The sequence below is a fragment of the Gracilinanus agilis genome, chromosome 5, assembly GCF_016433145.1.
Source record: "Gracilinanus agilis isolate LMUSP501 chromosome 5, AgileGrace, whole genome shotgun sequence".
NCBI lineage: Eukaryota > Metazoa > Chordata > Mammalia > Didelphimorphia > Didelphidae > Gracilinanus > Gracilinanus agilis.
Window position 1 is genome coordinate 308,536,251 of NC_058134.1, and position 25,799 is coordinate 308,562,049.

General features: G+C 57.5%; 1 protein-coding gene and 1 pseudogene across 1 annotated transcript; both read left to right on the forward strand.

Moving 5' to 3' along the window:
* The first annotated feature begins 5,790 nt into the window (after window positions 1–5,790).
* Window positions 5,791–25,569, forward strand: PACSIN2 (protein kinase C and casein kinase substrate in neurons 2). Its single transcript, XM_044679295.1, has 10 exons — window positions 5,791–5,937; window positions 6,064–6,189; window positions 18,257–18,413; window positions 20,296–20,531; window positions 20,632–20,787; window positions 22,631–22,806; window positions 23,343–23,745; window positions 24,170–24,499; window positions 25,031–25,174; window positions 25,423–25,569. The coding sequence occupies exons 2-10, from the start codon at window positions 6,130–6,132 to the stop codon at window positions 25,567–25,569; spliced, it is 1,809 nt and encodes a 602-aa protein (XP_044535230.1). The 5' UTR covers window positions 5,791–5,937; window positions 6,064–6,129.
* On the forward strand, window positions 6,769–17,532 carry LOC123249233 (annotated as a pseudogene).
* Window positions 25,570–25,799: the final 230 nt, after the last annotated feature.

The window sequence follows — 25,799 nt, forward strand, 5'->3', positions numbered from 1 at the left end:
GGGGAGAGTAGTGAATGCTGGAGGGGATGTGGCAAAATTGGGACATTAATGCATTGCTGGTGGAGCTGTGAACTGATCCAGCCATTCTGGCTGGCAATTTGGAATCACGCTCAAAGGGCTATCAAAGACTGCCTGCCCTTTGATCCAGCCATACCATTGCTGGGTTTGTACCCCAAAGAGATCATAGATAAACAGACTTGTACGAAAATATTTATAGCTGCGCTTTTTGTGGTGGCAAAAAATTGGAAAATGAGGGGATGCCCCTCAATTGGGGAATGGCTGAACAAATTGTGGTATATGCTGGTGATGGAATACTATTGTGCTCAAAGGAATAATGAACTGGAGGGATTCCATGTGAACTGGAAAGACCTCCGGGATCTGATGCAGAGCGAAAGGAGCAGAGCCAGAAGAACTCTATACACAGAGACTGATATACTGTGGTAAAATCGAATGTAATGGACTTCTGTACCAGCAGCAATGCAATGACCCAGGACAATTCTGAGGGATTTATGGTAAAGACGCTACCCACATTCAGAGGAAGAACTGCAGGAGAGGAAACACAGAAGAAAAGCAACTGCTTGAACGCATGGGCTGAGGCGGACATGATTGGGGATGTAGACTCGAAACTACCACACCAATGCAATTATCAACAGTTTGGAAATAGGTCTTGATCAAGGACACATGTTAAAACCAGTGGAAATGTGTGTTGGCCATGGGTGGGGGGAGAGCGGGGGGTGGGGGGAGTAGGGGCATGAATCATGTAAACAGGTTAAAAATGACTATTAATAATGTTTAATTTTTTTTTAACCCTTAACTTCTGTGTATTGACTTATAGGTGGAAGAGTGATAAGGGTAGGCAATGGGGGTCAAGTGACTTGCCCAGGGTCACACAGCTGGGAAGTGTTTGAGGCCGGATTTGAACCTAGGACCTCCTGTCTCTAGGCCTGGCTCTCAATCCACTGGGCTACCCAGCTGCCCCAATAAATGTTTTATTTAAAAAAAAAAAGAATGCATAAATAACCTCAAAACAGCATTTTAAGCTACGCAGAAAAAGGAGGGAACTCTGAGAAAAGTGAGTGTGCGTTTGCATTGCCTGAACATTACTGGCCGCAAGTCTGTCTGGTGGCGTTGTATGTGGATGCAAGAAGTGCCGACGGCCCCTCCGCAGAGCCCCGGCCGGGACCCCGGGGAGCCTCTGGCCTTGTTCCCAGCATCCTGCCGGCACGTCGCACCCGATGGGAGAACTGAGGACGGCCGTCTTGCTTTGGCCCCGGCCGAGGTCGTGCCTTTTCCGATGCCCCGTGAAAGAAGCCGTCGCGGCTGAGCTTCCCCCCCAGATGGAGGCTTCCTTCAGCTTTGGGACGCTCTGGTTCTGCTGGGCAGCGCCGATGGCCTGCAGCCGTGACGGTCCCTTCCCGACGACCCTGGGCTGTTGCTGGCCTCAACAAGGGAGATTCCTCGGGGAAGAGGAGCCCATGGCTTGCCTCGGACTAATCAAGCTTTGTACATCTTGATTCAGCCTCGGTTCTTGGGGCCGGTCCTCGGGGCTCTGCCCTCCTTCGGGGCTCGGCTTGTCGGAACCCCCACACACACACACCAAGCCCAAGGGGCTCTCCCCGCTTCTTTCTGTGCTTCCAGGACTGTCCGCCATTCTGTCCTTCCATCCAGGAGCCTTCTGGCCACTTAGAGAAAGTGGGCGAGTGGCCGGCACGAGCATTTATCAAGCGCCCCCTGTGTGTCGGGCACTTGCTCCTCTGATCCTCCAAACGTTCCTGGGAGCGGCCGGGCTGTCTTCATGTGGGTCTGCGGAAACGGTCAGCCCACGCGCTGGTCCCTCTGCATTCAGGCTGGAGCCCCAGGCTTTGTGCCTCCCGGCCCTGGTGCCCCTCCGCCCGAGGTGGCAGCGCCTCGCTCTGTGCCCGGAGATCTCCCCTCCCCTCTGCTGAATGTCAGGGGCAGCCTCGGAGGCGTAAGCTTGAAGCCTTAAGCATGCATTTGTTCTCCAGATTTGGGGTGTCCTTCCTAAGATTTGGCCCCCAGAATTTGAACTCGCCGCTCTGGATTCAGGAAGTGCTAGAATGGCAATCCAGATCTGAGTTCCAGTCGCGCCGCCTGCATTGGACACCTCCAGGTCCTTTGGCCCGTACGGTAACCAGCCATGGACGTGTCCGGTGCAGGGCGTGGAGAGGAGCCTGGAAGCAGGCGCCCTGCCGACCGCTCCTCACCTCCCCGAGGCCCCCCGACTGTCCTCAGGCAGCCCCAGCCTCGCCTGGTCAAACCAGCACAATGTCATGCGGGCCCTGTAAGAATGGGCCCCCCAAAGCCTGCCCCGTCTTCCCTGCACCGCCTGCCTCCTCCACCAGCCCATCGCTGTGCCGGGACGCCCGCGGCGCCTTGTAAAGTGCGACTTTGCTCCCCGCCCGCTGCCCCCCGGATCTCTCCAAGAGTGTCCAGAAAACGGGCCTGCTTGGCCTGGAACCAGCCGGGCTGACACTAGCTGTACGGCTGTGCCCAGGGCGGGCGAGCTCGGCGCCTGAATCCACTGACAGAAAGCCAGGCTGGCAAGGAACTCGTGCCCTCTCCGGGGGTCCCCCTCGCCCTGGGGTTGCCACCCCACGCACTGCCATCCCACGGCCCGATGGGGGCGCCGTCCCTAGGGTCACGGCTGCAGGGAGAAGCACTTCTCGGGTCCTCGAGTGTCGAGGGAGCGGCGTGTGTGACTTGCCTCGGTTGCCCAAGGTGGGCTTTCTGCTTTATTCGTGTCATGGTTAAAAACGTCAGGATAGGGCCGTGTCGGCAGAGACATGGCGTGCGCCCCGGGTGCCGGACACTGTTCCCCTCTACCGCGCCTGGGGACAGTGTCCGAGGGCTGCCCCTGCGCCCGGCAGACCAATGTGAGCACTTCCTCCCTCTGCCCTCTGGGGCCATGTGAGGGGCTCACAGGCGGCTCGAAGGCGCAGTTTGGGCACACGATCTCTAAAAGACTCACCAATGCTGGGATAGGGCAAAGGCCAAACACTCGAGATGCCCCCTTAAAGCCAGAAGCACTCTTCCAGGTCTGGCCATTCATCCAGTTTCAATTCCCCCTTTTCCCCCCATATTTGTCACAAAATGGGGACAAGAAGCATTGGCAGCTCTAAACATGAGAGAAATAGGAGCTCTCAGTGCACCCTTTTCAGAGCTGACCAAAATCAAGCATTGGCTAGGTGTTGGCTAGGATCCAGTGACACTTGAGTCCCTGGTCTGAGCTTGCAGAAGGTCCAAAGGCACTTCTTTCCCAGGAGGCAGAAGGAAAGGTGGCCTGTGCTCGCTAGCCCAAGGAACTGCCAGACTGGCCTTTTAGGAAGCCCAGAACAGAGAGCTAGAAACACATCATGCTTGAGCCACAGATGTTGGCATGGAAGCTGCTTTCGGGGCTTACACGGACCAGTAAGTCAGACTTTCACAGAAGAAATGAGAAGCGAATGTCATCAGGCCTGCCTTGCTGGCCCGTTCAGCTTTGTCTCATTTCTTAGCCAATGTTCCATCTACTTCCTTTGGCCCCTGTTTCACAAAGACTTAGATCAGGGAACTGTCAAGATGCTGGTGTTTTTGTTGGGAGAAGTTACCATTGGGAAGCCGCACAACACCTTGTTTAGATCTTCTGTGGACGCAGAAGCAGCTTCGCTTCAAAATGCCTGTTGGATGGGTCCTTCCTAGGCTCTGTTGCAGGTTCATCGAGTATGGGAGTGAAGGCCCCGGCCTCAGCACCCTCTCCTCTCCCGCCACCGTCTCTCATCCCAAATCTGTCGCTCTCTTCTCCGCCACCCAGAATTCAGCTCCTAAATGGCCCTCGGCTCTCTGCAGATGATTGGCAGACCTGCATCCCCAGGCCTCGTCCCTCTTCCAAACTCCAGTGCCACGTCCCAGGACTCCTGCTGCACAACCACCCACGTGCCCCTCAGGCAGCTCCACTCCTCTGTCCAAAGCAGGACTCACTGACTTAGCCCTTAAGCCCTCCCTATTTCCTTTGAAGACCCCCAAATTCCTTCCCTGTCCTGCTCTACTCATTGATGGAGCAAACCTAAACCATGTTCTGAAGGGATCAAGACAGAAAGCCAGGTAAAGGCAGCTCCTGCTTCTAAGCTCCCCAGAGGGGCAGATCCCCAGTGGGCACAGCCTTTTTGCAAAAATTTGTGGCTTTGATGGGCTTAATTGACATGTACTTTATAGAGGAAAAAAATCCTTCATTTTTTCTATGTGAAAACTCTCCTCGTTTTTAGAATCTGAATCAATTCAATAGGGTTGTTGTTCCACAGCCTTCATTTTACTGCCTAGTTCAGTGATGGGCAAACTACGGCCTGAATCTGGCCCACGGGGAATAGTTTGCCCATCACTGGCCTAGTCATTCAGTGAATTACTTTCTTTGGCACCAATACTGCTTGGGGAGAAATGAAGGAAGCCAGTCTTTGAGTTAGTTACTGGCACCTGTGTAGAGCTGCTTTGGTTCCCCTACTCTAATGCTGTTCTAACTGGACATCACATATAGGAAGGAAAACTGGTAGACCGAAGGCAAAGGGCCCCTTCTTGGAGCCATAGCAGCAGCCCCAGGTGGTACAAGTCTCCCTCTGACTTAGAGACCCCAGACTCCATGACAAGCAGGGAGAAAGGAGGCCCGTTGGCCTAGAAAGGTACTTAGTGATCATTCTCTTTTCCCTGGAGGCCCATGGCTGGAACCTCTCTCTGAGATGAGATTATATAAGTATTCTATTTCCTCTTTTGTTAATCTAGGCCATTTATATATTTGTAAATATTCATCCAGTTCACCTAGATTATCAGATTTATTGTCATATAATTGGGCAAAATAGCTCCTAATAATTGCTTTAATTTCTTCTTCATTAGTGGTGAAATCATCCTTTTCATTTTTGATGTTGCTAATTTGATTCTCTTCTTTCTCTTTTTAGTCAAATTAACCAATACTTTATTTTATTTGTTGTTTTCAAAGAACCAACTCCTGGTCTTATTTATTAGATCAATAGTTCTTTTACTTTCAATTTTATTCATTTCTCCTTTGATTTTTAGGATTTCCAATTTGGGCGTTCTTGTCTGTGAAAGCAGTGATTATTTCTATGATTTGTTTTTTGACCCACCTGTTTTGAAGGATTAGATTATTTGGTTTCTAATCAATTTTTAGTTTGCCTCTCCATTAATCCTTATTGATTATAATTTTCTGCATTTGGTTGTGAAGTTTTTATGTTCTAGTATATAGTCTATTTTTGCATATGTACCATGTGCTCCTGAAAAGAAGGTATATTCCTTTTTATCCCTATTCAATTTTCTCCAGATATCTGTTAACTCTAACTTTTCTAAAATTTCATACACTTCCCTTCTTTTTTATTTATTTTTTGATTCGATTTATCTAGTTCTGATAGGGAAAGGTTGAGGTCCCCACTAGTATAGTTTTACTGTCTTATTTCTTCCCTAAGCTCTTTTAGTTTCTCCTTTAAAAATCTGGATGCTGTACCATTTGGTGTATATATGTTGTTAAGTACTGATATTTCTCCATTGTCTATATTACATTTTATCAGGATTTACCTTCAGTAATCAGTAATTACCTTCCTTATCTCTTTTCATCGGATCTATTTTTGCTTTAGCTTTGTCAGAGATCATGATTGCTACTCCCGTTTTTTTTGTTGTTGTTATTCTGCTCCAGCTTCTTACCTTTACTCTGTGTGTCCCTCTCTCTGAAGGGAAGACTTGTATATATTGAAAGAGTTCTTCCATTGTCTCTAGGTGAAGTAGACCCAAGTACATCACCTCTTCAGGAAGTTCTTGGAGTTTTTTAGGGAAATGTTGAATATTCCCCTCGATATGGCTGATAGGTCAAAAGCTTTATTCTTTAATTTTCTGGTGTCCTCCCCAAACCCAATGGAATACACTCCATTTGGATCTGGAAAGGTGAGGCTAGGAAATGGAGGTTATTTGTGAAGTGAGGTTTTCTTTTGTTTTTTACTTTGAGAATTAAAAACAAATAGACACACTAATCAGGCTCGTCTTCTTTTGTCTTTTTTTTTTTTTAAACAGATTTGAACACAGCACCTGTGATTCCAAGCATCAGCCTTTGGGGGTTCTGCCTCAGCTTTTGAAGAAATGTCTGTCACTTATGATGATTCCGTTGGCGTAGAAGTCTCCAGTGATAGTTTTTGGGAGGTGAGGCTCACCTTCTTCTCTCTGCTGTGGCTCACATGTCCACTGGGTTCCTTTTCTTATACACACTTGGTCGAGGGAACTGTACTCAATGTGCTCTTGGCCACATCCCGAATTTCGCCCTGAGAGACTGGCCTTTGTGGCGTTTGTTCTGATCCTGGGCAGCGTCCTTGTTCTCCAGGCTGACGTTTGGTGTTCCCAGCAGTGGACCTCGAGCTGACCCTGGAAGCCGAGAAGAGGGGTCTTCCTCTGTACTAGGGGAGCAGCAGGAGCAGAGGTCGGGGTGGGGGCAGGGGAGGAAGGCCTGGGAGAGATTGGGCTGAGGAAGGGGCTGGTTTTGTTTGGGTCCGCCCCTGACGGACCCAGGAGCTTCCCGTCCCTTTCACGGGATCCGGGGCTTCCGTTGGCACGTGTGAGCTGACGTGTCCGGGTGTGCACACGTAGAGAGAACTCGGGAACAGGGCTGTGCCTGCTCGTGAATGATGCTTGGCCTTGGGGTCCCTCCGGTGAGCCTTCGGCACGGAAGCCTCCTGCCTCCTTTCCTGATCAAGTTGCTTCTCCGGGGGCTGGTCTTTTGGCCAAATGTTTTTTGTACAGAAGGAGGAATTGGTCACAAATGATGATGATGAGATTCGGGTTTTCCATTTCTGTTTCAAAAGTGGCAAAAGGTTCTCATGGAGCAAATGTGCGCACCGAGCTCGAGTGCCAGCAGCAGATCTCAAGGAGCCCTGGCGCCGCGACCACTGGGAAATCTGGCGTGCTCCTGAGCCTCAGTTTCCTAGTCTGAAATGAGGGCAACAGCAATGTTTTGCAAGACTGCCGTGTGAGTCTAGATTGAATTGCTGGCCTCCTCAAGGAAGCGGGAGGAGAGGGAGGGAGAGAATCTGCCACTCAGTTTTTAAAAAAATGAATGTTAAGGCGGTGCTGGGCGTGGGCTGAGGGGGTGGGAAGTGGCGCCGGCCGCCAGGCACGAGACCGCGGAACCACAGTGGTGCTTATTTGGGGTTTTGCTGCTCCTTGGAACAGTGGTTCAGGCACATGATGGACGTGATGAAGAAGAAGGCCCAGAAGATGGCACTGAAGAAGTAGAAGACGCAAAGCCTGGAGATGGAGCCGCTCTTCCTCCGTCACCAACAGGAGAGGTTTACTTTGCTGATGCCTTCGACAAGGGAATGCCGGTGGGGTGGGTTTTACCCAAAGCCAAGAAGGGAGACTGATGATAAACTGCCGAAGACGGAGGTAAATGGGAGTGGAAGAAACGGAGGAATCTAAACTGCCAGGATGAGACGCGGCGCCGTCTCGGCGAGGCTGAACAAGCCATTTCCACTTGGCACTGAGCCCTCATCGTCCGGGATGAGGCGAGTTTCCGAAGCGGAGTAGAATGTGGGGGAGCCGATGTGAGGCTGCTTTCAAGAATCTCGAGCAGCTCCCCGACAAGAGCCCCCACCCAGTGATGGCGGAGAGGACCGGAAGCCGCGCTTCATCTTCGGGCAAAGAAACCAAAGCCAGGCAGCTACGAGGAAAAGCATGCCAAGACCCCGCGTCCGGAGCTGCTAAGAAAGCCCGTCTGTACACGTTAGTCCTGAAGCCAGAGGATAGCTCGGAAATCTTCGTTGATCAAATGGTCGAGAATAGTGGCAACTTGTGAATGATGCGAATGGAGGAGCCAAATGGCCAGAAGCCTGAGGGCTGGGCTGAGAGGCCAGAGAGGCCAGAGAGGCCAGATCCTGATGCTGCCCACCCAGATGGCCGCCATGATGAGCCTGAAGATGAGAGAAGCCAGAGGATTGGGATGAAGAGAGGGATGGACAATGGGAAGCTCCCCAAACTGCAGACCCCAAATGTGGTGTCTGGCCAAGGCCTACCCTTGACGAGCCCAGTTACAGGGGCAAATGGAAAGCTCCTGGGATTGACCGTCCCAACCACCGGGGGATCTGGAAACCAAGGAAGATGCCAAGCCCAGGTTTCTTTGAAGGTCCGGAGCCTTCCCGAGGACTCCTTTCAGTGCGGGGGGCCCAGGACATCAGATATCTTTTTTGACAACTTTGTCATTTGTGCAGACCGAGCAGTGGCAGACGATCGAGCCGATGAAGGGTGGGCTCTGAAGAAAGCTGCTGATGGGGGCAGATGCTTGAAGCGGCCGAAGAACGTCCATGGCTTTGGGGGGTCCATTTCTCGCCGTGGCCGTTCGTTGTTCCTTGTGGTCCTCTTCTGCTGTTCTGGAAAGAGTACAAAAAGACAGATGCTCCTCGGCCGGGTGTGAAGGGAGAGGAGGAAAAGGAGAAGAAAGATGAAGAGAAACCTGAAGAGAAGCAGAAAGTGATGCGGAGAGAAAGCCTGAAGCAGACGAAGAGGACGTTTTGAACGGCTCGCCCAGAACCAGAAAGCCACGAAGAGATTAAAGAACTGAAGGGCTTGGTCCGTGATTCCCTTTTCCCCTCCCCTGGACGCCATCCTAGGAAGAGGGCCCGGGGTGCCCCTCACACTTCACTAAGAGCAGCTTCCAGTGGAAGCCTCCCCCCGGCCTGGTGAGCATCTAGCAGCGAGTGGTCGCCATTGCTGTAGCAAGAGCCTTCAGTGTGTGGGCTGTGGATTCTGGCTGGGCTAGAATGTTGTCCACCTTCACGAACCTGGGCTTACCTGAACGTGTTCCTCTACCCTGGAAAAATCACAGCAAAGTTCGGAAAATGCGCCGTGACGGATGGCAGCTGTTCGTATGCGTCGCGTGCTCAGAACGCCGGGCTGTTCAAGCGAAGCCACTCGTGTGCAGACCATTGGCTCGTCTCCACGTTTTCATTCTTCCACTTCAGGAGGCTTGAGACGGGGCAGGATCCCAAAGCCTAAGAGATCTATTAAAGAGAGCTACGAGAAAGGCCCTCCTTTGTCCAGTCCGTGCTGGACGGAGCACGGTTAGGCCACGACGTGCCGGCCCTGAGAACAAGTAGGAGGTGGGAGCCTCACCTGCGCTGCTGCTTGTCTGGCTCTCTAGACTTGGAGCACCACCCAGTGGGGCTTTCAGGGGCACACGGGGGGCTATCGTGGGGTTTTCACAATTTCTCTTTCCACTCTGTTGCTATGGTTTCCCCCGTCCCGTCCCGCGCTTTTCCCCGCTGCTGTGCGGTTTCTTCAGAGCGCGGCTTTGCCCTCCATTGCTGGAAATTATTTGCTCAGCACCGCGTTAAACTTGACGGGTTATATACAGGGTTAAAAAACAAGAGACACCAGAGTGTCTTCAGGGCCCAAATACAGAGCAGAGCATAGTCCAGTGATTCCCAGAGTGGGTGCTGCAGCACTCCGGGGGGCGCTAAGTATATGTTTTCTGGAAAGGGGGCGGGAGGCCCCACGTTTGGGAGCCACACGCCTAGTTGGCCCTTTTTTTCCATTTGTGCCTGTAGAGAGTGCAGTGGTCAGAACAGACACAGGCAGGTGTAGATTTGATTTCAAACTGAAAGCACGTGTTAAAAGCATTGGGCTGGGGGCAGCCGGGTAGCTCAGTGGATGGAGAGCCAGGCCTAGAGACAGGAGGTCCTGGGTTCAAATCTGGCCTCAGACACTTCCCAGCAGCGTGACCCTGGGCAAGTCACTTGACCCCCATGGCCCACCCTTACCACTCTTCCACCTAGGAGCCAATACACAGAAGCTAAGGGCCTAAAATAAATAAATAAACAAATAAGCCCCTGAATAAATAAATAAATAAATAAATAAATAAATGAAGCGCTGGGTTAGGGCTTTTGTAGCGTGAGCTACCTTTACATCTATATAACCGCTGATGCTTTCAAGTCTTGGTTGGCTCTTCATGTAACAGCGCATCTTGATTACACTGAATGTAGGGGACTCCAATTCAAACAAAACGTTTTCTAAGTGAAAAAAATGAATGTTAAACGGAGAAAAAAATGAAATTGAAATGATTCTTCTTCTTTAACAATGAGGCCATTAAGCTGAGGGTTTAGATCTAAGCTCGTGGTCTCACGAGAGAAATTGGATTCGACATTTGCGTCCTGTGATTCCAGGATGGGGAATCATGAACCGATTCCTTTGGGTGCAGAGCAGCAGGAGCCAGCAAGGCGGGGGGCGTGCCGCCGGCTCTGTGTCCCATCCCAAACCGCCCCCTCTAGCTGGCCACTGGGGTGGTTTCTCTTATGTCTTCCTGGCCTCCTGTGGAAAAGAAGAATAACAGAAAACTCTAGTTGGAGTTCTTCATGGATCCCTGCAGGGCCCCGTTAGCAGTTGTGAAGCCTCAAACTCCTCCTCAAAATAACTTTTCAGATTGAGTAAAATCTGTCAAATTACAGAGGGACGAACACATTGGAATATAGTTATCAAAACAGTATTTTAAAAAATAGACAAGTTAATGGACTCTGTGAGCTTAAGAACCTCTGAATTAGGGAAATGTTGGTTCCATTTATTAAGAACATTGTTTGGGGCAGCTACATAGCTCAGGACGGGCCTGTAGATGGGAGGTCTTGGGTTCAAATATGGCCTTAAATGCTTCTGAGCGGTGTGACCCTGGGCAAGTCACCTAACCCCTTTGCTGCTCTTCTGCTGCCTTGGAACCAACGCTTAGTTTCGATTCTAAGCCAGAGGGGACCCCTGTCTGTTTTTCCTGTGGGTCCCCTTTTCAGTTTTCTTTAAGTGGGATCAGCCTGTCCAGAGCAGCGAGCAGAGCATGGCCCTAAGTGGTTTGATTCAACGAGTGGGCGCGCTGAGCATTGGGGGGTGCTCTGAACACCTGTGAGGGGCTGTGAAGCGCCAGAAGCCATTTCAGAAGGGAGAAGGCGTGACGTGGGGTGGGGCCCGCCACACGGGCTAGGCGAGGAAGCCTCGGCTTCCAGCCCCGCGGCCTCCTGCCTTCTCTCTGCTCTCTCCACCCCATCACGTCGCTCCTCCGCTTGGGTGCTTCATGAGCCCTCAGAGGCCCGGACGCTGGATCCCGCTGGGCACCCGACACCCCGAGTTTGCCTTTGGAACTTATCTAGAGTAAATAGAGCGACCGGTTCGGGTCTTGGGTTTCTGCCATCACACTTTCAAGGTCCTTAGGGTGTTGGTTCTGGGGAGTTGGATGTTGCTCAAGGTCAGCTTTTGTGAGAAGCCCGAAAGCAGCTCGTTTCCATGAGCCCGTCGTCCTTTTCACATTTGGGTCCATCGAAAGTACCATATTAAGAGTTGTGGGTGTCCCATGGAACTCCAGGGGCCCTTAGAGCACAGCAGCTTATTTCAGAGTTCAGAGAATCACTTAATGGGGGAGAAATGGGAGCTGGGAAACCCACTGATGGATCAATCGATTAGCCGATTTCTTTAGGACCCTCCGAAGCCATCTGGAGTTCTTCTTTGAACTCCTACAGAGTGTGGTCAGCATGCTTTTTTTTTTTTTTTTTAAATTTAAACCCTCACCTTCCATCTTGGAGTCAGTACTGTGTATTGGCTCCAAGGCAGAAGAGTGGTCAGGGTAGGCAATGGGGGTCAAGTGACTTGCCCAGGGTCACACAGCTGGGAAGTGTATGAGTCCAAATTTGAACCCAGGACCTCTCGTCTCTAGGCCTGACTCCATCCACTGAGCTACCCAGCTGCCCCCATGCTTTTTTTTTTTAATTAAATTGAATTAATTGAGAATATTTTTTCATGGTTCCATGAATCACATTCTTTCCCTCCCCTCCTCCCACTCCTCTCCCGGAGCCAACAAGTAATTCCACTGAGTTTTACATGTGTCATTGATCAGGACCTATTTCCATATTATTGATACTTGCATTAGGGCGAATGTTTAGAGTCTACATCCCCAATCCTATCCCCTTCGAGCCATGTGATCAAGCAGTTGATTTTCTTCTGTGTTTCCGCTCCCACGGTTCTTCCTCTGGATGTGGATGATGTTCTTTCTCCCAAGCCCCTCTGGATTGTCCTGGGTCACTGCACTGCTGCTAGTAGTGAAGTCTGTTACGTCCGATTGTGCCACGGCGTATCTGTCTCTGTGCACAGTGTTCTCCATTAGCATGCTTTAAGCTTTGACCATAATTGATCACTCATTTCACGGGGTTTTAAGAAGTGCCCTTGGGGCAGCTAGGTAGCTCAGTGCTGTTACTGCCAGTTTTGACTCCCTGCTCTGACCTGGTCACCTTGAGGGTGTCCCCTGCCTCCCCCCTCCCCCAAAGTCCCCAGCTTCCAAAGCCAAGGTGTGAGATTGCTGCTAAAGAGTTCTTAAAGTTCTAGAGGTTAGAAACCTAGCTTTTCCTGGGTTTAAACACAGGTTCAGGATTCAGAAAAAGAACCCAGAACCCTTAGATCAAGGTTCTTGTGGAGAAAAATGGCATCAGAGTGTAGGAAGGGAGAGTGGCGAATGGGCCCATGTGTCTAGAGGGCTTGAAGGGAGGCAGAATAGACCCCTCTAGCTCTTCTCCCCATATCCAGGCCATTCCTGCGAGCAGGGGAGGCAGGAGGCTGGGGCCAGAAGCCGCCACTCTGCTATCCTCAGGGACATCTCTGTGCTCCCCTGAAGACGGTTCGATTAGAGCACACGATTGGGTTCCTCCTACCTTCTGACCCCTTCGTCATTTGGGAGATGGAGATTTCCAGCTCAGTAGCCACAGCTTGACTCCTCCCCCACCCAGAACCAGATCCACAATGAACCACACGTAGCAAATAGCAAAGAAAACTCACTTATCTAAACTGGAGCAAAGCGGCAGATGAGACGAAGCTCACGGGGGAGACACGCACCGTTCGGTGCAGGGAAGGGAGCTCTCCCATTGGGAGTGAGGGCTCAGCTCAGCTGAGAGGAACAGGCCTGGGTCTCACCCAAGGGGCGACTCCCCTCAAGCCGCTGGATCTGTGCACATGACAGAACCTGCTGGCTCCTCTCGGCCCTTCCCAAAGCCTTATGCTCTCTTCAGCAACCTGAAGTGGCTTCTTGACCCCAGAAGAAGACTTGAAGCGTCCCCAGAGGGGACCAGCCTTGAAGGGTCCTGAAGTGGGCCCGGCAGAGCGGGGACCCTCGCCTCTGACTCCTCCCCAATAAAGAGAGCCCCACCCCACTGGGCTTTGGGACAGGGTTACAGGAAAGAAGAAAAATCACTTTTTTATCATCTAATAATCCTTATGGCCTCCTAGTCTACAGAGGAATGATGCCCTCCTTCCTTCCGCTTAGCTGTGCTTAAGCAGAGTCAGACCAACGGATAAACACACGACGTTCCTCGATCTGTAAAAGCCCCCCCCGAGGCCGCGTTGGCTGATTGAGGGGGAACATGGACACACGTAGGCGGAGGTTATGAGCCCCAGGAAAAGCTCCGAGTCCCTTCGGGCTCTGATCTGAGGCGGGCCCCGAACTCTCCTCTTCGGCTGTCTCTGGTTCCAGGAGCAGCTCTCAGGCTGCTGAGGCTGCCTGAGCAAGCTTTGGTGGGCCGGAGAGCCAGGAGAAGCGGCCCACAAATGCGAGCGAAGAAGAACGACCCGCGAGGGAGCCGGGCCAGAGAACAGCCTGGGAAACACTTCTCCAGGGAAGACCCAAGACCGGGAAATCCTGAGAACTCGGGCTTCAGGCACGAGCCCGCTCCAGATGCCGTTCTGGTTCCAGTTGAGCCCGTTCTAAGCATTCCGGCCCGGCGGGCTCCCGAGGTGGGCAGCCCCCTCCCCGCTCCGCTGCCGGCTTCCCAGAGATGCACCACGCGGCGGTCACTAACGGGGCGCTGCCAAAGAGCGGACGAGACTCTGCAGCCAACGTGGAGCCCGGACGGGCAGAGCTGAGGCAGCAGTTTCAGAACGGCGGCCCCTCCTCGGCCTTCACTCCCACCGAGGAGCCTCCTCTTGCCTGGTCCAAGCCTCGTTGTCCCTCCTCCCTTTTGAAGAGGACTGATGGCAGCATGCAGGAATGATGTCCCGACTCCTGGGTGAACGTCGGTATTCTCTGCTACAAGGGAGGGATATATTCACAAAGGAAAATGAGAGCCAGGCCTGGAGCCTGGGGCGGGGGCCTGGGTTCAAGTCCAACCTCAGACACTTCCCAGCCGTGTGACCCTGGACAAGTCACTTGACCCCCATGGCCCACCCTTACACTCTTCTGTCTTGGAACCAGTACACAGGATTGATTTTACAATGGAAGGTGAGGATTAAAGACCCCAAAGCACTGGCTGCCTTCCGTCATGATGTACTAAAGCTGAGAAACAAATCAAAGGTCAAGTTCATCCAAGAGGGGCAAAGCAGCACCGACCCAGCCATGGCAAAGAGCCTCGTCTGCACGGGCCAGCGTGGACAGCCCTGCCTCCAGGCGCCTGACAGGCTGCCCGCGCTGGCCGGGAGCACAGAGGGTGTCCTCAGCACCCGAGGAAGCCTGGGGGGCGGTCAGCAGCCAGTGGCCGGTGAGGCAGACGTGGAAGGGAGCCCCGGGTAGGTGGGGAGAGGCTGCTGTTAGGGCGGCTCCTCGAGGCCGGGCACTTCCTTTGCCAAGGAACAGCAAAGAGACAAGTTTCGGGGGGACGAGGGTGCTCGGGATGGGGGGGACCCGAGCAGAGAGACTCCTCCGAGGTCCTGTGAGCCAGACATCTCCTGAAAGCCCACGGAGGAGCCGCCCCGGAGGCTAGAGGCTGCCAGAGATTTTGCCCCGGCTTGCTGCGGCTTTTCAAATGTGTATAAATACTGCTGCGATGAAGAAAATCCAGATTCTTTCAGAATCATCTGGGACTTTACAGGAACCCGGAGGGCTTCCTCCTCCCTGAGAACGAGAGGCGCCTCCTAGCCCTGCTTCTGTATCCTGATAGCGTAGCCGTCGTCTTGTTGGGGGCTCCGGCCCGGAGAGGCCAGCGCGGGGGGCTGCCAGAGGGCCACACTGAGTGCTGGAGTGCTGGGCCGTTCTTTGTCTGGCTCTGGCGCTGTCTGGGGCTCTCTGCCTCTCTGCCCCCCCCCCCCCGTGTCTCTGTCTCTCCCCATCTCTCTGTCTCTCTGACTCTGTCTCTCTGTCTCTCTTTGTCTCTGTCTCTCTCCCTGTCTCTGTCTGTCTCTCTGTCTGTCTCTCTCTCTTCCACAGCTTTCAATGGTAAGAGTCACGGATCGGTTTAATGTGTGAAGAAGCAGCTGTTGCCCCCAGCATGGCCGGACGGCGGCCACACCAGCACCACTAGCTCGGTTCCGTGTCACGGCCCTCCCGTGGGTCATGTTGGAGAGCCACCTGGAGGTGAGGCGGTTTTGGCTCCAGGGTGACTCCAGGCACGCCCAGAACAAAGCAGCGGTGCCTCCCCGAGGCTCGGGGCAGGGGGGTGCCGGCGGTCAGAAGGCTGTTGACGTAGATCGGAGCCGGATGAAGCGAGAGACTGGTCTAACCTGTTTGAAGAGGCCGGCGGGGCGCAGCTCTCCGGGGGCCTCGGTTCATTTTCCTGTGAAACGATTCCTTCCTCCTCCTCAGATGAGGTTTTCTTTGCCTTCGAGGCTCCAGAAGTCTTCTCACGGGCATGTCAGGAGGAGCCGCCGTGAAGCAGACGCCTTTCTTACATGCAGGATTAGAATCCTGGGCCTGGAGGCAGCTGGGCTGGAGTCCAAACTCCTTGGTTTCCTCAGCCGTGAGATGAGCCTCAGCGCCCGCCTCCAGGCCCGAAGGAGACAGCAGGCGGGCCAGGAGTGAGGCTTCAGGGCTGGATTCCCACTCTTGAGGCCGGCCCAAGTGCTCCGACCACCCCGAGGCCTTCCCGCCTCTTCTCAGAGGAGAGCGCCCCAGAGTCGGGGGAGTCGGGGAGGGCGGACGAGGCAGGGCACGATTTCCCATCGGGTGCCGCTCGGGGTCAGAGCTGGGCTTTGACGGGTGGCTGGAGGGTGGGCTGAAGCAGGCCGCAGTGGGGCGCTCGGGGGGGCGGCTAAAGGACCACAAAGGAAGGTGGGGGGCAGGGTTTGGGGCAAGCCTGGGCTCTGGCATAGACACTCATTTGAAGATGGACACAGGCCGCTGCGTTCGACATGTCCGGTAGGCAGCTTGACCGGAAGCCGAGACAGTAGATTTGAGAGTCGCCAGCCTAGAGGGGACCCGTCTGCCCTGGGGAGCTTGTGTGGGACACCCGTGGTGAGAGGCCGTGGCGTGGGGGACTGTCCTGCAGAGGGGGCCCGAGAAACTGGGCTCCTGGACAGCTAGAGGAGGGGGTGGTGTCTGGGGCCTCCGCGGGGCCTCGGGCCCTGGACCCTTCTCAGGACCATGTTTAAGCGCAGAGAATAAAGTCTGGAACAAAAGAAACAATTATGGCCAAATACCGTTCTAAGAAATAGCCACTGAAGGCAGCTTCACGAGCTGCAGCTCAGTAACCGCTGCTGGAGCCCTTCTTGGCCTTCCCTGCAGTCTTTGTGGGGGGAGGAGGAAGAGGAGGAGGAGGAAGAAGAGGAAGAGGAAGAAGAGGAGGAGGAAGAGGAGGAGGAGGAAGAGGAGGAGGAAGAGGAGGAGGAAGAGGAGGAGGAGGAGGAAGAAGAGGAAGAGGAGGAGGAAGAAGAGGAGGAGGAAGAAGAGGAAGAGGAGGAGGAAGAAGAGGAAGAGGAGGAGGAGGAGGAGGCGGCTGGAAGAGGGCTTGAGAGGGAATGGAGAGCCACGAGTCAGAGAGCCTGGCCGGTCCGGCGGCTCCAAATAGAGGCAGCGGAGGAGAGGCCAGAAGGGCAGCCTCCTTCCTGTAATGAGACGCGGCCAGTTTGGCGGGACGCAGCCCGCCGGGTTCCCCTGAGGATGGGACAATGAGAGGCCGGCTCAGCCGGCGGCCAGACAGCTTCGTGACGCTTTCCCGGGGGAGCTGCCTCTCTGGAGAGTTGGGAGAAAAGGGGGCAGGCCGTCATCATCCCTCCGAGGCGGCTATGCAGAGGCCCGGCCTTTGGCCTCCTGGGTCTCCCCGAAGCGGGGCCCCCTCGGCTCTTTTCTGGTCCCGGTGCAGGAGGCCTGCCGGCGGCCCAGGGGGCGGGTTCTGTCCTCAAGCTGGGCAAGGCAAAAGTCACCTTGAGAGCTGTGGCCGTGGGCCGGCGCGTGGGGAGGGCAGAGTTCACGTGGCTGCTGGGCTCTCACAATACTCCCTTCTTCCCTCGCCTTAGAATCAATGTTGCGTATCGGGGCCAGGACGGAAGGCGGTGTGGGCCACTCAGCTAGCAAGTGGGAGGCCAGATTTGAACCCAGGCTCTCCGGCTGCCCCAGAACCTATCCCTTATACAAAACATTCCGATTGAAAAAAGCCCACGTGGGTGCCGTGGCCGCGGGTCCCGTTTCCCTGGGTCTCTCCTGGCTCCGCTCAGTTGGCTCTGGGCCAGCTCATCGAGGCCTCTGCGTTCCCGTGTCCATCATTCAGGCCAGAGAGGCCGGGGGTGCCGGGGGGGGGGGGATTTGTCTAAATCGCTTTTCAATGCCGAGAGAGCCAAGAACCGATCATTGAGGAACATTCCTTCAGATTATGGTCTAAACCCTGACCTTCCATCTCAGAATGGCAGAAGAGCAGCCAGGGCCAGGCCACGGGGGTCAGGTGACTTGACTTGGCCAGGGTCACCCAGCCAGGAAGTGCCTGAGGCCGGGTTTGAACCCAGGAGCTCCCGTCTCCAGGCCTGGCTCCCCGTCCATGGCGCCACCCAGCTGCCCCCCATTCCCAGTTTTTGATGAGATCTTGGCGAAGAGGCTGCAGCATTTCATCTCCAAACATTGCGTCTGAGAAAACTGGATTCGTCCCAGAAATACCAGACGAGCCAACGGGAGGAAAAGCGCCCCAGCACGATGGTGCTCCAAGCAGAAACCTCCCGATGGGCGGCCAGCTTCTCCTGGGGGGCCCCCAGGGCGCCCCCCAGGCCCGGTCACAAAGGGAGGGGATGCCGAGCAGTTCTGGAGGCCCAGAGTGACTGCGGGACGCGCGCTGAGGGTTCTGTGAGCGTGTCGGGGGTCGGGGGGGGGCTGGAGGATCGGGACCGAGGCCCGGCCTGGGCTCCCAACATGCCACTGCATTTCGGGGTCCTTTCGAGAAGGTTCCGCCCGGGCTGGTGGTCTCCCCCCAGAAGTCCTGAGGGGTTCCGTGGCTTCCTCCCGCCTCGTGGCCGGGCTCTGCCTCTGCCTCCACCGCGGGGGAGTCACGTGGGAATGTCGCTTGTCTTCTAGGTGGGAAACTACAAGCGGACGGTCAAGAGGATCGACGATGGCCACCGCCTCTGCAGCGACCTCATGAACTGCATCCACGAGCGGGCGCGCATCGAGAAGGCCTACGCGCAGCAGCTCACCGAGTGGGCCAAGCGCTGGAAGCAGCTCGTGGAGAAGGGTAGGAGGGGACGTGGCCGGGGCCCCGGGCGGGAGGCGGGTGTCCGCGGGGCAGGCGCAGGACGGAGTCCGAGCTCGGCCTGGCCAGGCCCCATCGCGCCTCCTCCTCCGCCGTCATCGACTCCCTTTTGTTCTGCGCCCGGGCCCGCTCCCTCTGTAGTAAGGACGTCAAAGAGAGGAAAGAGAAAAGGCAGAGCCAGCCCCGGTTATGGGAGCCACGGCCTGAGCCCCCGCCGCCATGTTGCGTCGAGGGCCTCCTCCCGGGAAGAGCTCGGGGCTGCCGGAATGGGGGACGGCCCTCGGCGAGAGCCGCGGCCTCCTCTGGCGGGGCCTGCTGCCCGTGGTGAGAGCCCAAGAGGGGTCCCCAGGAAGGGATCCAGACCTGGAGAAGGAGGTCCTGGGTTCCAATCTGGCCTCAGACACTTCCTAGCCACGAGACCTTGGGCAAGTCACTGAATCCCCTTGCCTAGCCCTTGTGTCTTAGAGTTGATACCAAGAAAGTCAAGAAGGAAAGCCTCGTTGAGTGGCTTCTGATGCTGTAAGAGCTGCCCTAGCGAATGGCGACTGCTGGGCCCGCAGTCCTGGGAGGCAGACTCAGTTGGGTCTGAGGAAGGTGGGCCTCTTGGAGTGCTCCCACCCCAGTGGGCCCTTCATTCACGAGGGGGGGACAGACAGACAACCTCGAGCCAGGCAGGATGCTTGGAGGGCGGCCATTCGGGAATCGGGCCTCGGCCCTTCTCCAGGCCCCAGGCAGGGTCACCTCTCTAGCAAGCCCTTCCCGAATGTGTCCTCCCTCCTCAAATGATCTTGGGGTGACTGATCCCCATAAACCCCCGATTCTCTCCTCCGCCTGCCCAGGGAAATGGAAGCCCCCTCCGGGTCAGGCTCACTCCGGGCAAACGTTAACAAGGATTTCTGGGATTTAGGGGATGAGTTAAGGAAGGAGAGCGGACACACAATTATGTCACCCTTGTGGGTGCTGCTTCCAAGGCCTGGGCAGACGGGGTCACCCAGCTAGGAAGCGTGGGAGGCCAGATCCGAACCCAGGGCCTCTCACTCCACCGAGCCTCCTAGCAGCCCCCCACTTGGCTGTCTTGAACCTGTGCAGACAGGCAGAGAAACAGGAAGGGGCGGTTCTTCGTGCGGGCCCTCGGCTCTGCCCAGCGCCTCCAGCCTTGTCTGCCTCTTTGGAGCCTCCCTGCCAGGCTGAGAGGCGCCCAGCATGTAGCGAGCGCCTTGTGGGGGCCGGGCCGAGCTGGGGGCACGACGAAAGACAAAAGGCAGCCCCTGCCCTCACGAGCTCCCCATCCAACGGGGGAGATGCTCTGGCCCGGCGATGGCAGGAAGGCCTCGGGCCGGGGCTCCTGGGGGCCCAGAGGTGGGAGAGAGGGAACCCGAGGAACAGCCCCAAATAGTGGGGTCACAGCATCCGGGGGGCGCAGTAAGGTGTAAGAAGACTGGAAAGATGGGTGGGAGGTCCTGGAGGGCTTTGAATGCCAAGCACAGCGTTTGTATTTGACCCCACTGGCATCGATTGAGTAGGGAGGGCCTACATGGTCAGGCCTGGACTTTAGGGAACCTCAGTTTGATGGGGGGGAGCTTGGGGCAGGCAGGCAGACCCCCCCCCAGAAGCTCTTGCAGGAGTCCAGGCGTGACGGGCATGAGGTCTGGACCAGGGGGGCAGCCAGGAGAGTTTTGATTGGCCGGCATGGTCGGGAGAGGGTTTAGGACCGGAAAGCACCGGGATCATTAGGAGCTGGGCCGGGCCGGGCCGTGACCTCAGTGGTCTCCCCTCCGGCGGCTGGCGGGGCCCGCTTTGGTCCCCCCTTCCCCAAACTCGGCACATTACAAATGGGGGCTGGGGGTTCCCCCTTTGTGCGCAGGGCCGCAGTACGGGACGGTGGAGAAGGCCTGGCACGCCGTGATGTCCGAGGCGGAGAAGGTGAGCGAGCTGCACCTCGACGTGAAGGCCTCCCTCATGAACGAGGACTTCGAGAAGATCAAGAACTGGCAGAAGGAGGCCTTTCACAAGCAGATGATGGGAGGCTTCAAGGAGACGCGCGAGGCCGAGGAGGGCTTCCGGAAGGCCCAGAAGCCCTGGGCCAAGAAGCTCAAGGAGGTACCTCGCCGCGGCGCGGGGGGCCGGAGCCGTCCGTCCGTCCGTCCGCCTGCCTGGCGCTCTGCCTTCCCAGAAGGCTAACGCTGGGCCTTCCCTCTAGGTGGAGGCGTCCAAGAAGGCGCACCACGCGGCCTGTAAGGAGGAGAAGCTGGCCGTGTCCCGGGAGAGCAACAGCAAGGCCGACCCGGCCCTCAACCCGGAGCAGCTCAAGAAGCTCCAGGACAAGGTGGAGAAGTGCAAGCAGGACATGCTGAAGGTAGGCCCCCGGGGCCGACCCAGGAAGGCTGCCTGGAGGAGGCGCCGTGCCTGCTCCTCTGTGCTCCCAGGGCTCTCTAGTAGCTGCAGGGACAGGGGACGGGGGGCCCCGTAGGCCCTGGAGGGCAGGAACGTCTGGTGACCAGCTGCCGTTTAGGGGGTCCCCTGAGGGCCAGAAAAGGGAAAGGAGGCGTCTCGGGCAGCGTGGGGGGGGCGGGAGGGGGCTTTGCAGGGAGGCCCCCAGAGCGGCACATGGACACGGGGCAGCCCGAGGGCCAGGCCGATCGGAGAAGGTGCCCGGCCCGGAGGAGGGAGGAAGAAGGTCCCAGAAGTGGCTCTCCTTCCCTCCCCGCCATGGGGAAGCAGGGGCTCCCCGAGCCCCACATGGGGTCCTCCCGGCTCTCTTCAATCCCAAACCACGTCGGTAGTAACAAGCAGTGAGAAGCGGCTCCCCTGCCCCCCCCCCCCCGGACCTTCTCCTGTTCAGGCAGGAGAGCGCTAAAGGCTGGGCAGTGGGGTGAAGTGACTCAGCCAGGGTCACACAGCTACGAAGACCTTCCATCTAGGCCTGGCTCTTTATCCCCGAACAGAAAATGTCGTAAGCCACTTTGGGCCTTTGGACCATGAGAGGAGGGAGGTTCTGGGTTCAAGTGAGTCCCCGGGCACTTCCTAGCTGGGTGACCCTGGCCAAGTCTCTTCCCCCTGCCCAGCCCTTGCCTCCTGCCTTAGAGAGGTTCCCGAAGGCCAAGGAAGGCCTTCGAGTCAGGAAGGCGCAGCCTCTCCTTCCGTCGGTGCGCGGTGCCGTGCGGGGGAGCCGGAGCGGGGCAGAAGGCGGCTCAAATTGTGGGGAGCTCCCGGGCCGCGTGGGCACGCGTGGCATGCTGCAGTTAGAAGTAAAAAGGGGTGCAGGGGGCGCCCCATCTCACAGGCAGAGAACCTGCCGCCCTTGTAAGGGCCGGGGGGTCATCTTGGAGTGCGGGGTGCTCTGCCCCCCCAGGCTGCGTGGGCCCCTCCTCAGAAATGACGGCAGATCGGGTCGCCGTAGCAATCGCCGTCTTGGACGTGGTCCAGCTGGTTGGTGGGACTTGCGCCATTCTCCATCTTGGCAGGCGCCCCCCTGAACCCTAACAGGAACCCCTTAGTCAGCCCCCTCTGCCGCCTCAAATCATCCTCGAACCCGTCCCGCTCCAGGCCCGCCTCTTGCCAAGCTTGGGCCAGCCTTCCCGGACGGGCACCCCTCGGCACATCGCCGGGCACTGCTGCTCAGTCCCAGGAGCTCCCCGAGAGCACCCCAAGAGCACGAATCGGGACCCTCTCTGTACCTCTGACTCTTCCGCACAGGGCGCCTCTGTAATGGGGGCAGACCGTGGCGGCCTCTCCTGCAGGCGCCCATGGCCGAGGTCTTGGCGTGGGGGACGAGGGTGCTGGCCCAGCTCCGAGCTGGTCGTGATTAGCCCCCAGGCCTTTAGTTCCCTTCTGGCAGCCGGGCTGGGGGAGAGGGGACTTGGCCAAGGTCTCCCAACCAGGAGGGGCTAGAGCCAGGGCCTCTCACGGTGCCTGAAGGGTTCCAACATGGGTAAACGTCCGCCGAGGGCCAGGCCCGGCTCTCTCCGCTTCCGTCACTCCGGGGAGGCGCCGCCAGAACCAGCGCCAGAACTAGCCGCAGCCTCTGAGTGCGTTTCGTTCTGCCTGTCCGACAGCCCCCCGGTACCAAGCACCGGGTGGGAGGCAGTTATTAGGGAAGCCCTGTGGAGACCGGGGCCGATGCTGGGCCCGGGGCGGCTGTCGGGCGCGCAGGCCGGCTCGCTCATCGCTCCCCGGGGTTGGGGTCGGGCCTTTCCTAGACCAAAGAGAAGTATGAGAAGTCCTTGAAGGAGCTGGACCAGGCCACCCCCCAGTACATGGAGAACATGGAGCAAGTGTTCGAGCAGTGCCAGCAGTTTGAGGAGAAGCGGCTGCGCTTCTTCCGGGAAGTGCTCCTGGACGTCCAGAGGCATCTCGACCTGTCCAACAGCGCCAGGTAAGGGGGGAGGCCGGCCGGCCGCCTCGCGTGGCCCGAGCGCCCGTGCCAGCCGGAGCCGTCCCTGCCCTCGGGGCCCTCGCCAAGGCTGCTGGAAGGGCCCAGAAGCGCAGGGACGGCCACGTGGTGCCCTGCGTGGGTCTGCGCTGCCGACGGTACCTGGCACCAGCTAGGCTCGCCTTCCGTCTTGGAGGCGGGGCGGACGAGCAGCGAGGGCTGCTAGGCAAGGCGGGTTAGTCGCCCTGCTGGGAAGCATCCGGGCCTTCCGTCTCTGGGCCTGGCACTCTCCCAGCGGCCCCCGGAATAGGTTCTGAATGAATCCTTGTCGAGAGTCGTAGTGATGAGAAAGCTGGCGCCCCACCAGCGCCCCAAGCTGGGCTCTCCCCAGGAGCCCCCCACGGAGCCTGATCACTGCGGGCTCGGCTCTGCTCCGGGACGTGTTCCCTAGGAGCCGCCTCCTCCAAGCGGCCCTCCAGGCAGTGGGCGCAGGCCTGGGGGAGCCCCGCAGTGATGCCCCCCTTCTCTCCCTGGCGCAGCTACAAGAGCATCTACCGGGAGCTGGAGCAGAGCATCCAGGCAGCAGACGCCGTGGAGGACCTGAGGTGGTTCCGAGCCAGCCACGGCCCCGGCATGTCCATGAACTGGCCCCAGTTCGAGGTAGGCGGCAGCCCTCCCGGCGCCCTTTTTCTCGTCCCCGAGGCCTACAGCCAGGAGGCCAGCCGTGGCCCGCAGGACGCCCGGTGCGGCCCCAGAGGATGCTGGGGACCCAGGCGTCGCGGGGACAGAACTGGGGGATTGGGCGGGCGGCGGCCTCACCAGGAAGGCTGGGCCCGAGCTGTGCCCAGTGGCCGGCAGGCCGCGCTCCTGGGGGCGGCACAGACCAGGCTCCCCGAGGACCTGAGCTCTGCTCTGCTCCACGACCCCAGAGGCCCTGCCCGAGTCTCCATTTCTTTGGCCCTTTTGCAAGTTCCTTAAAGATCTTTGTTTTGTCTCGCTGAGTGACGATGGTGATGATCGCTTCGTTCTAAATGTCCTTGTATGGCTGAAATTGGGCAGAGGGGGTGGCTCAGGGGATGGAGAGCCAGGCCTGGAGATGGGGGGTCCTGGGTTCAAATGTGGCCTCAGATACTTCCTAGCCAGGTGACCCTGGGCAAGTCACTTCACCCCCATTGTCCAGTCCTCACCACTCTCCGTTTTGGAACCAATACTTAGCATTGGCCCTAAAACGGACAGGAAGGGCTTAAAAACAATTGGCCAGAGGGCGTTCCAAAGGAATTCTCCTTCTTCTGAAATGGGCTCTCGAGGCGGAGGGCTAGACGAGGTCCCCCGCGCCCCCCGGGCCCTCCCCACTCCTCCCATCTAGCCTTCTCGGCCGGGAGCTCGAGGCTCTGTTAGGGTGCCACGACCGGGAAGCATCTCGGCAGGGCTCCGGGCCAGGGTCGGGCCACGGTCTGGCCAGCCTTGGCAGGCTCTGCGTGGGACCTGGCACAGCCGGGCGCAGGGGCTCTGCGGGGCCCTCAGAAACCCTCCTGAGCGTCTGCCCGTGTTCCCGGCCCCTCGGCAAGCCTTAAATGATGCTTCCTCCAAGCTAGCGGCCAGCCAGGCCCGACCGTCATCCGGAAGGAGGGAGGCCACCCCCGGGGCACACGCAGGGCAGCTGGACTCCCCTGACAAGCCCCGCGGCCCCAGGGAGGTCTGCTCATGGAGCCTGTGCCCGGGCCTGTGTCCGGGCCTGTGTCCGGGCCTGTGTCCGGGCCTGTGCCCGGGCCTGTGCCCGGGCCTGTGGAGATCTTTCTAATGAAACGATTTTTTGTTTATGCTTTCCGGGCCAAAAGGATGAAGTAAGTTCTGCTTTGATGTCGTTGGGGGGGGGGGGGGGCTGAGCCGTGGCCCAGAGTCCCAGGCAGGACAGACGCACGGGACAGAAGCCTGGCAGGTGGGGATTGGTGGGAAGAAACCTGTAAAATGCATGAAAACATCTTGTTCTCCCTGAAAAAGAAACCACCAGAGCGAGAGAGACAGACACACAGACACCCCCCCACATTTCTAATTCAGTAAAGAGGAGACCCACAGGGGAGACAGCCCAGGGCCACCGAGAAGGCCAGTGGGGAGCCACAGGGGGCCTGTTGGCTCCGGGGGGGCCCGGCACCCTGGTCCTGGCTCAGCGCTGCCATCCGGCCGGCTTTCTTAGGGCTTTGGGGCCCTTTGCAACCCCTGCTTTTAGTCCTTTGAAGTTGTGGCTGGGCCGCCCCCAGCCCTGAGCCGGGAGCCCACCTCAGCGGGGAGCCCGGGCCCTGGCTTTGTCCAGGAATGTGGCCAGGCCCGGCCGCCACCACTGTGTGAGCAGAGCTTTAGAGAGTGGAAGCAAGTGCCGGACGGCCGGCAGAGACGCTCACGGATGTGCCCCCGGACCCTCCCCCCGCGCGTGCTCGTGCTGGCTCCTGAGGGCACTTCCGGCGGCAGTTGGGGCTCTTTCCCTTGGCCTGCCGCGGCTCCTGGCGCCCTGGCTTGGCCCCGGGGTGTAGGAAAAGGGGGGAGGGGAGGGCCTGGCCGGAACGGACTCGGGCCGCTCCCTCCCTCCCTCTCTGAGGCATTTTACATCCTTTGCCAACCCAGAAGCTCCTTCGGGGCGGCCAGGGGGCTCAGCGGGCAGAGGCAGGCCTGGAGACGGTCCCAGGCCAGAATGTGGCTTTAGACCCTGCTCGCTGGGTGACCCTGGGCAAGTCCCTGCAGCCCGTGCCTGGCCTCACCACCGACCCTTAGACTCGGTTCTGAGGTCGACGGGGAGGGGTTGTTTGTTAGAAAGAACTGAGAGGGGTGGCTGGACAGCTGCCAGTCATCCCACCTGCAGTGGGCAATGGGGGGACTTGAACCCAGGACTTGGGGGTGCCGAAGCTAGCACTGTGGATTGTTAGCAGCAGTGACGGCCCTCCATCGGCCTGAGGAGGAGAGAGCGAGCGTCTGGGACAGCGAGACCTCGGGGGGGGGGGGGG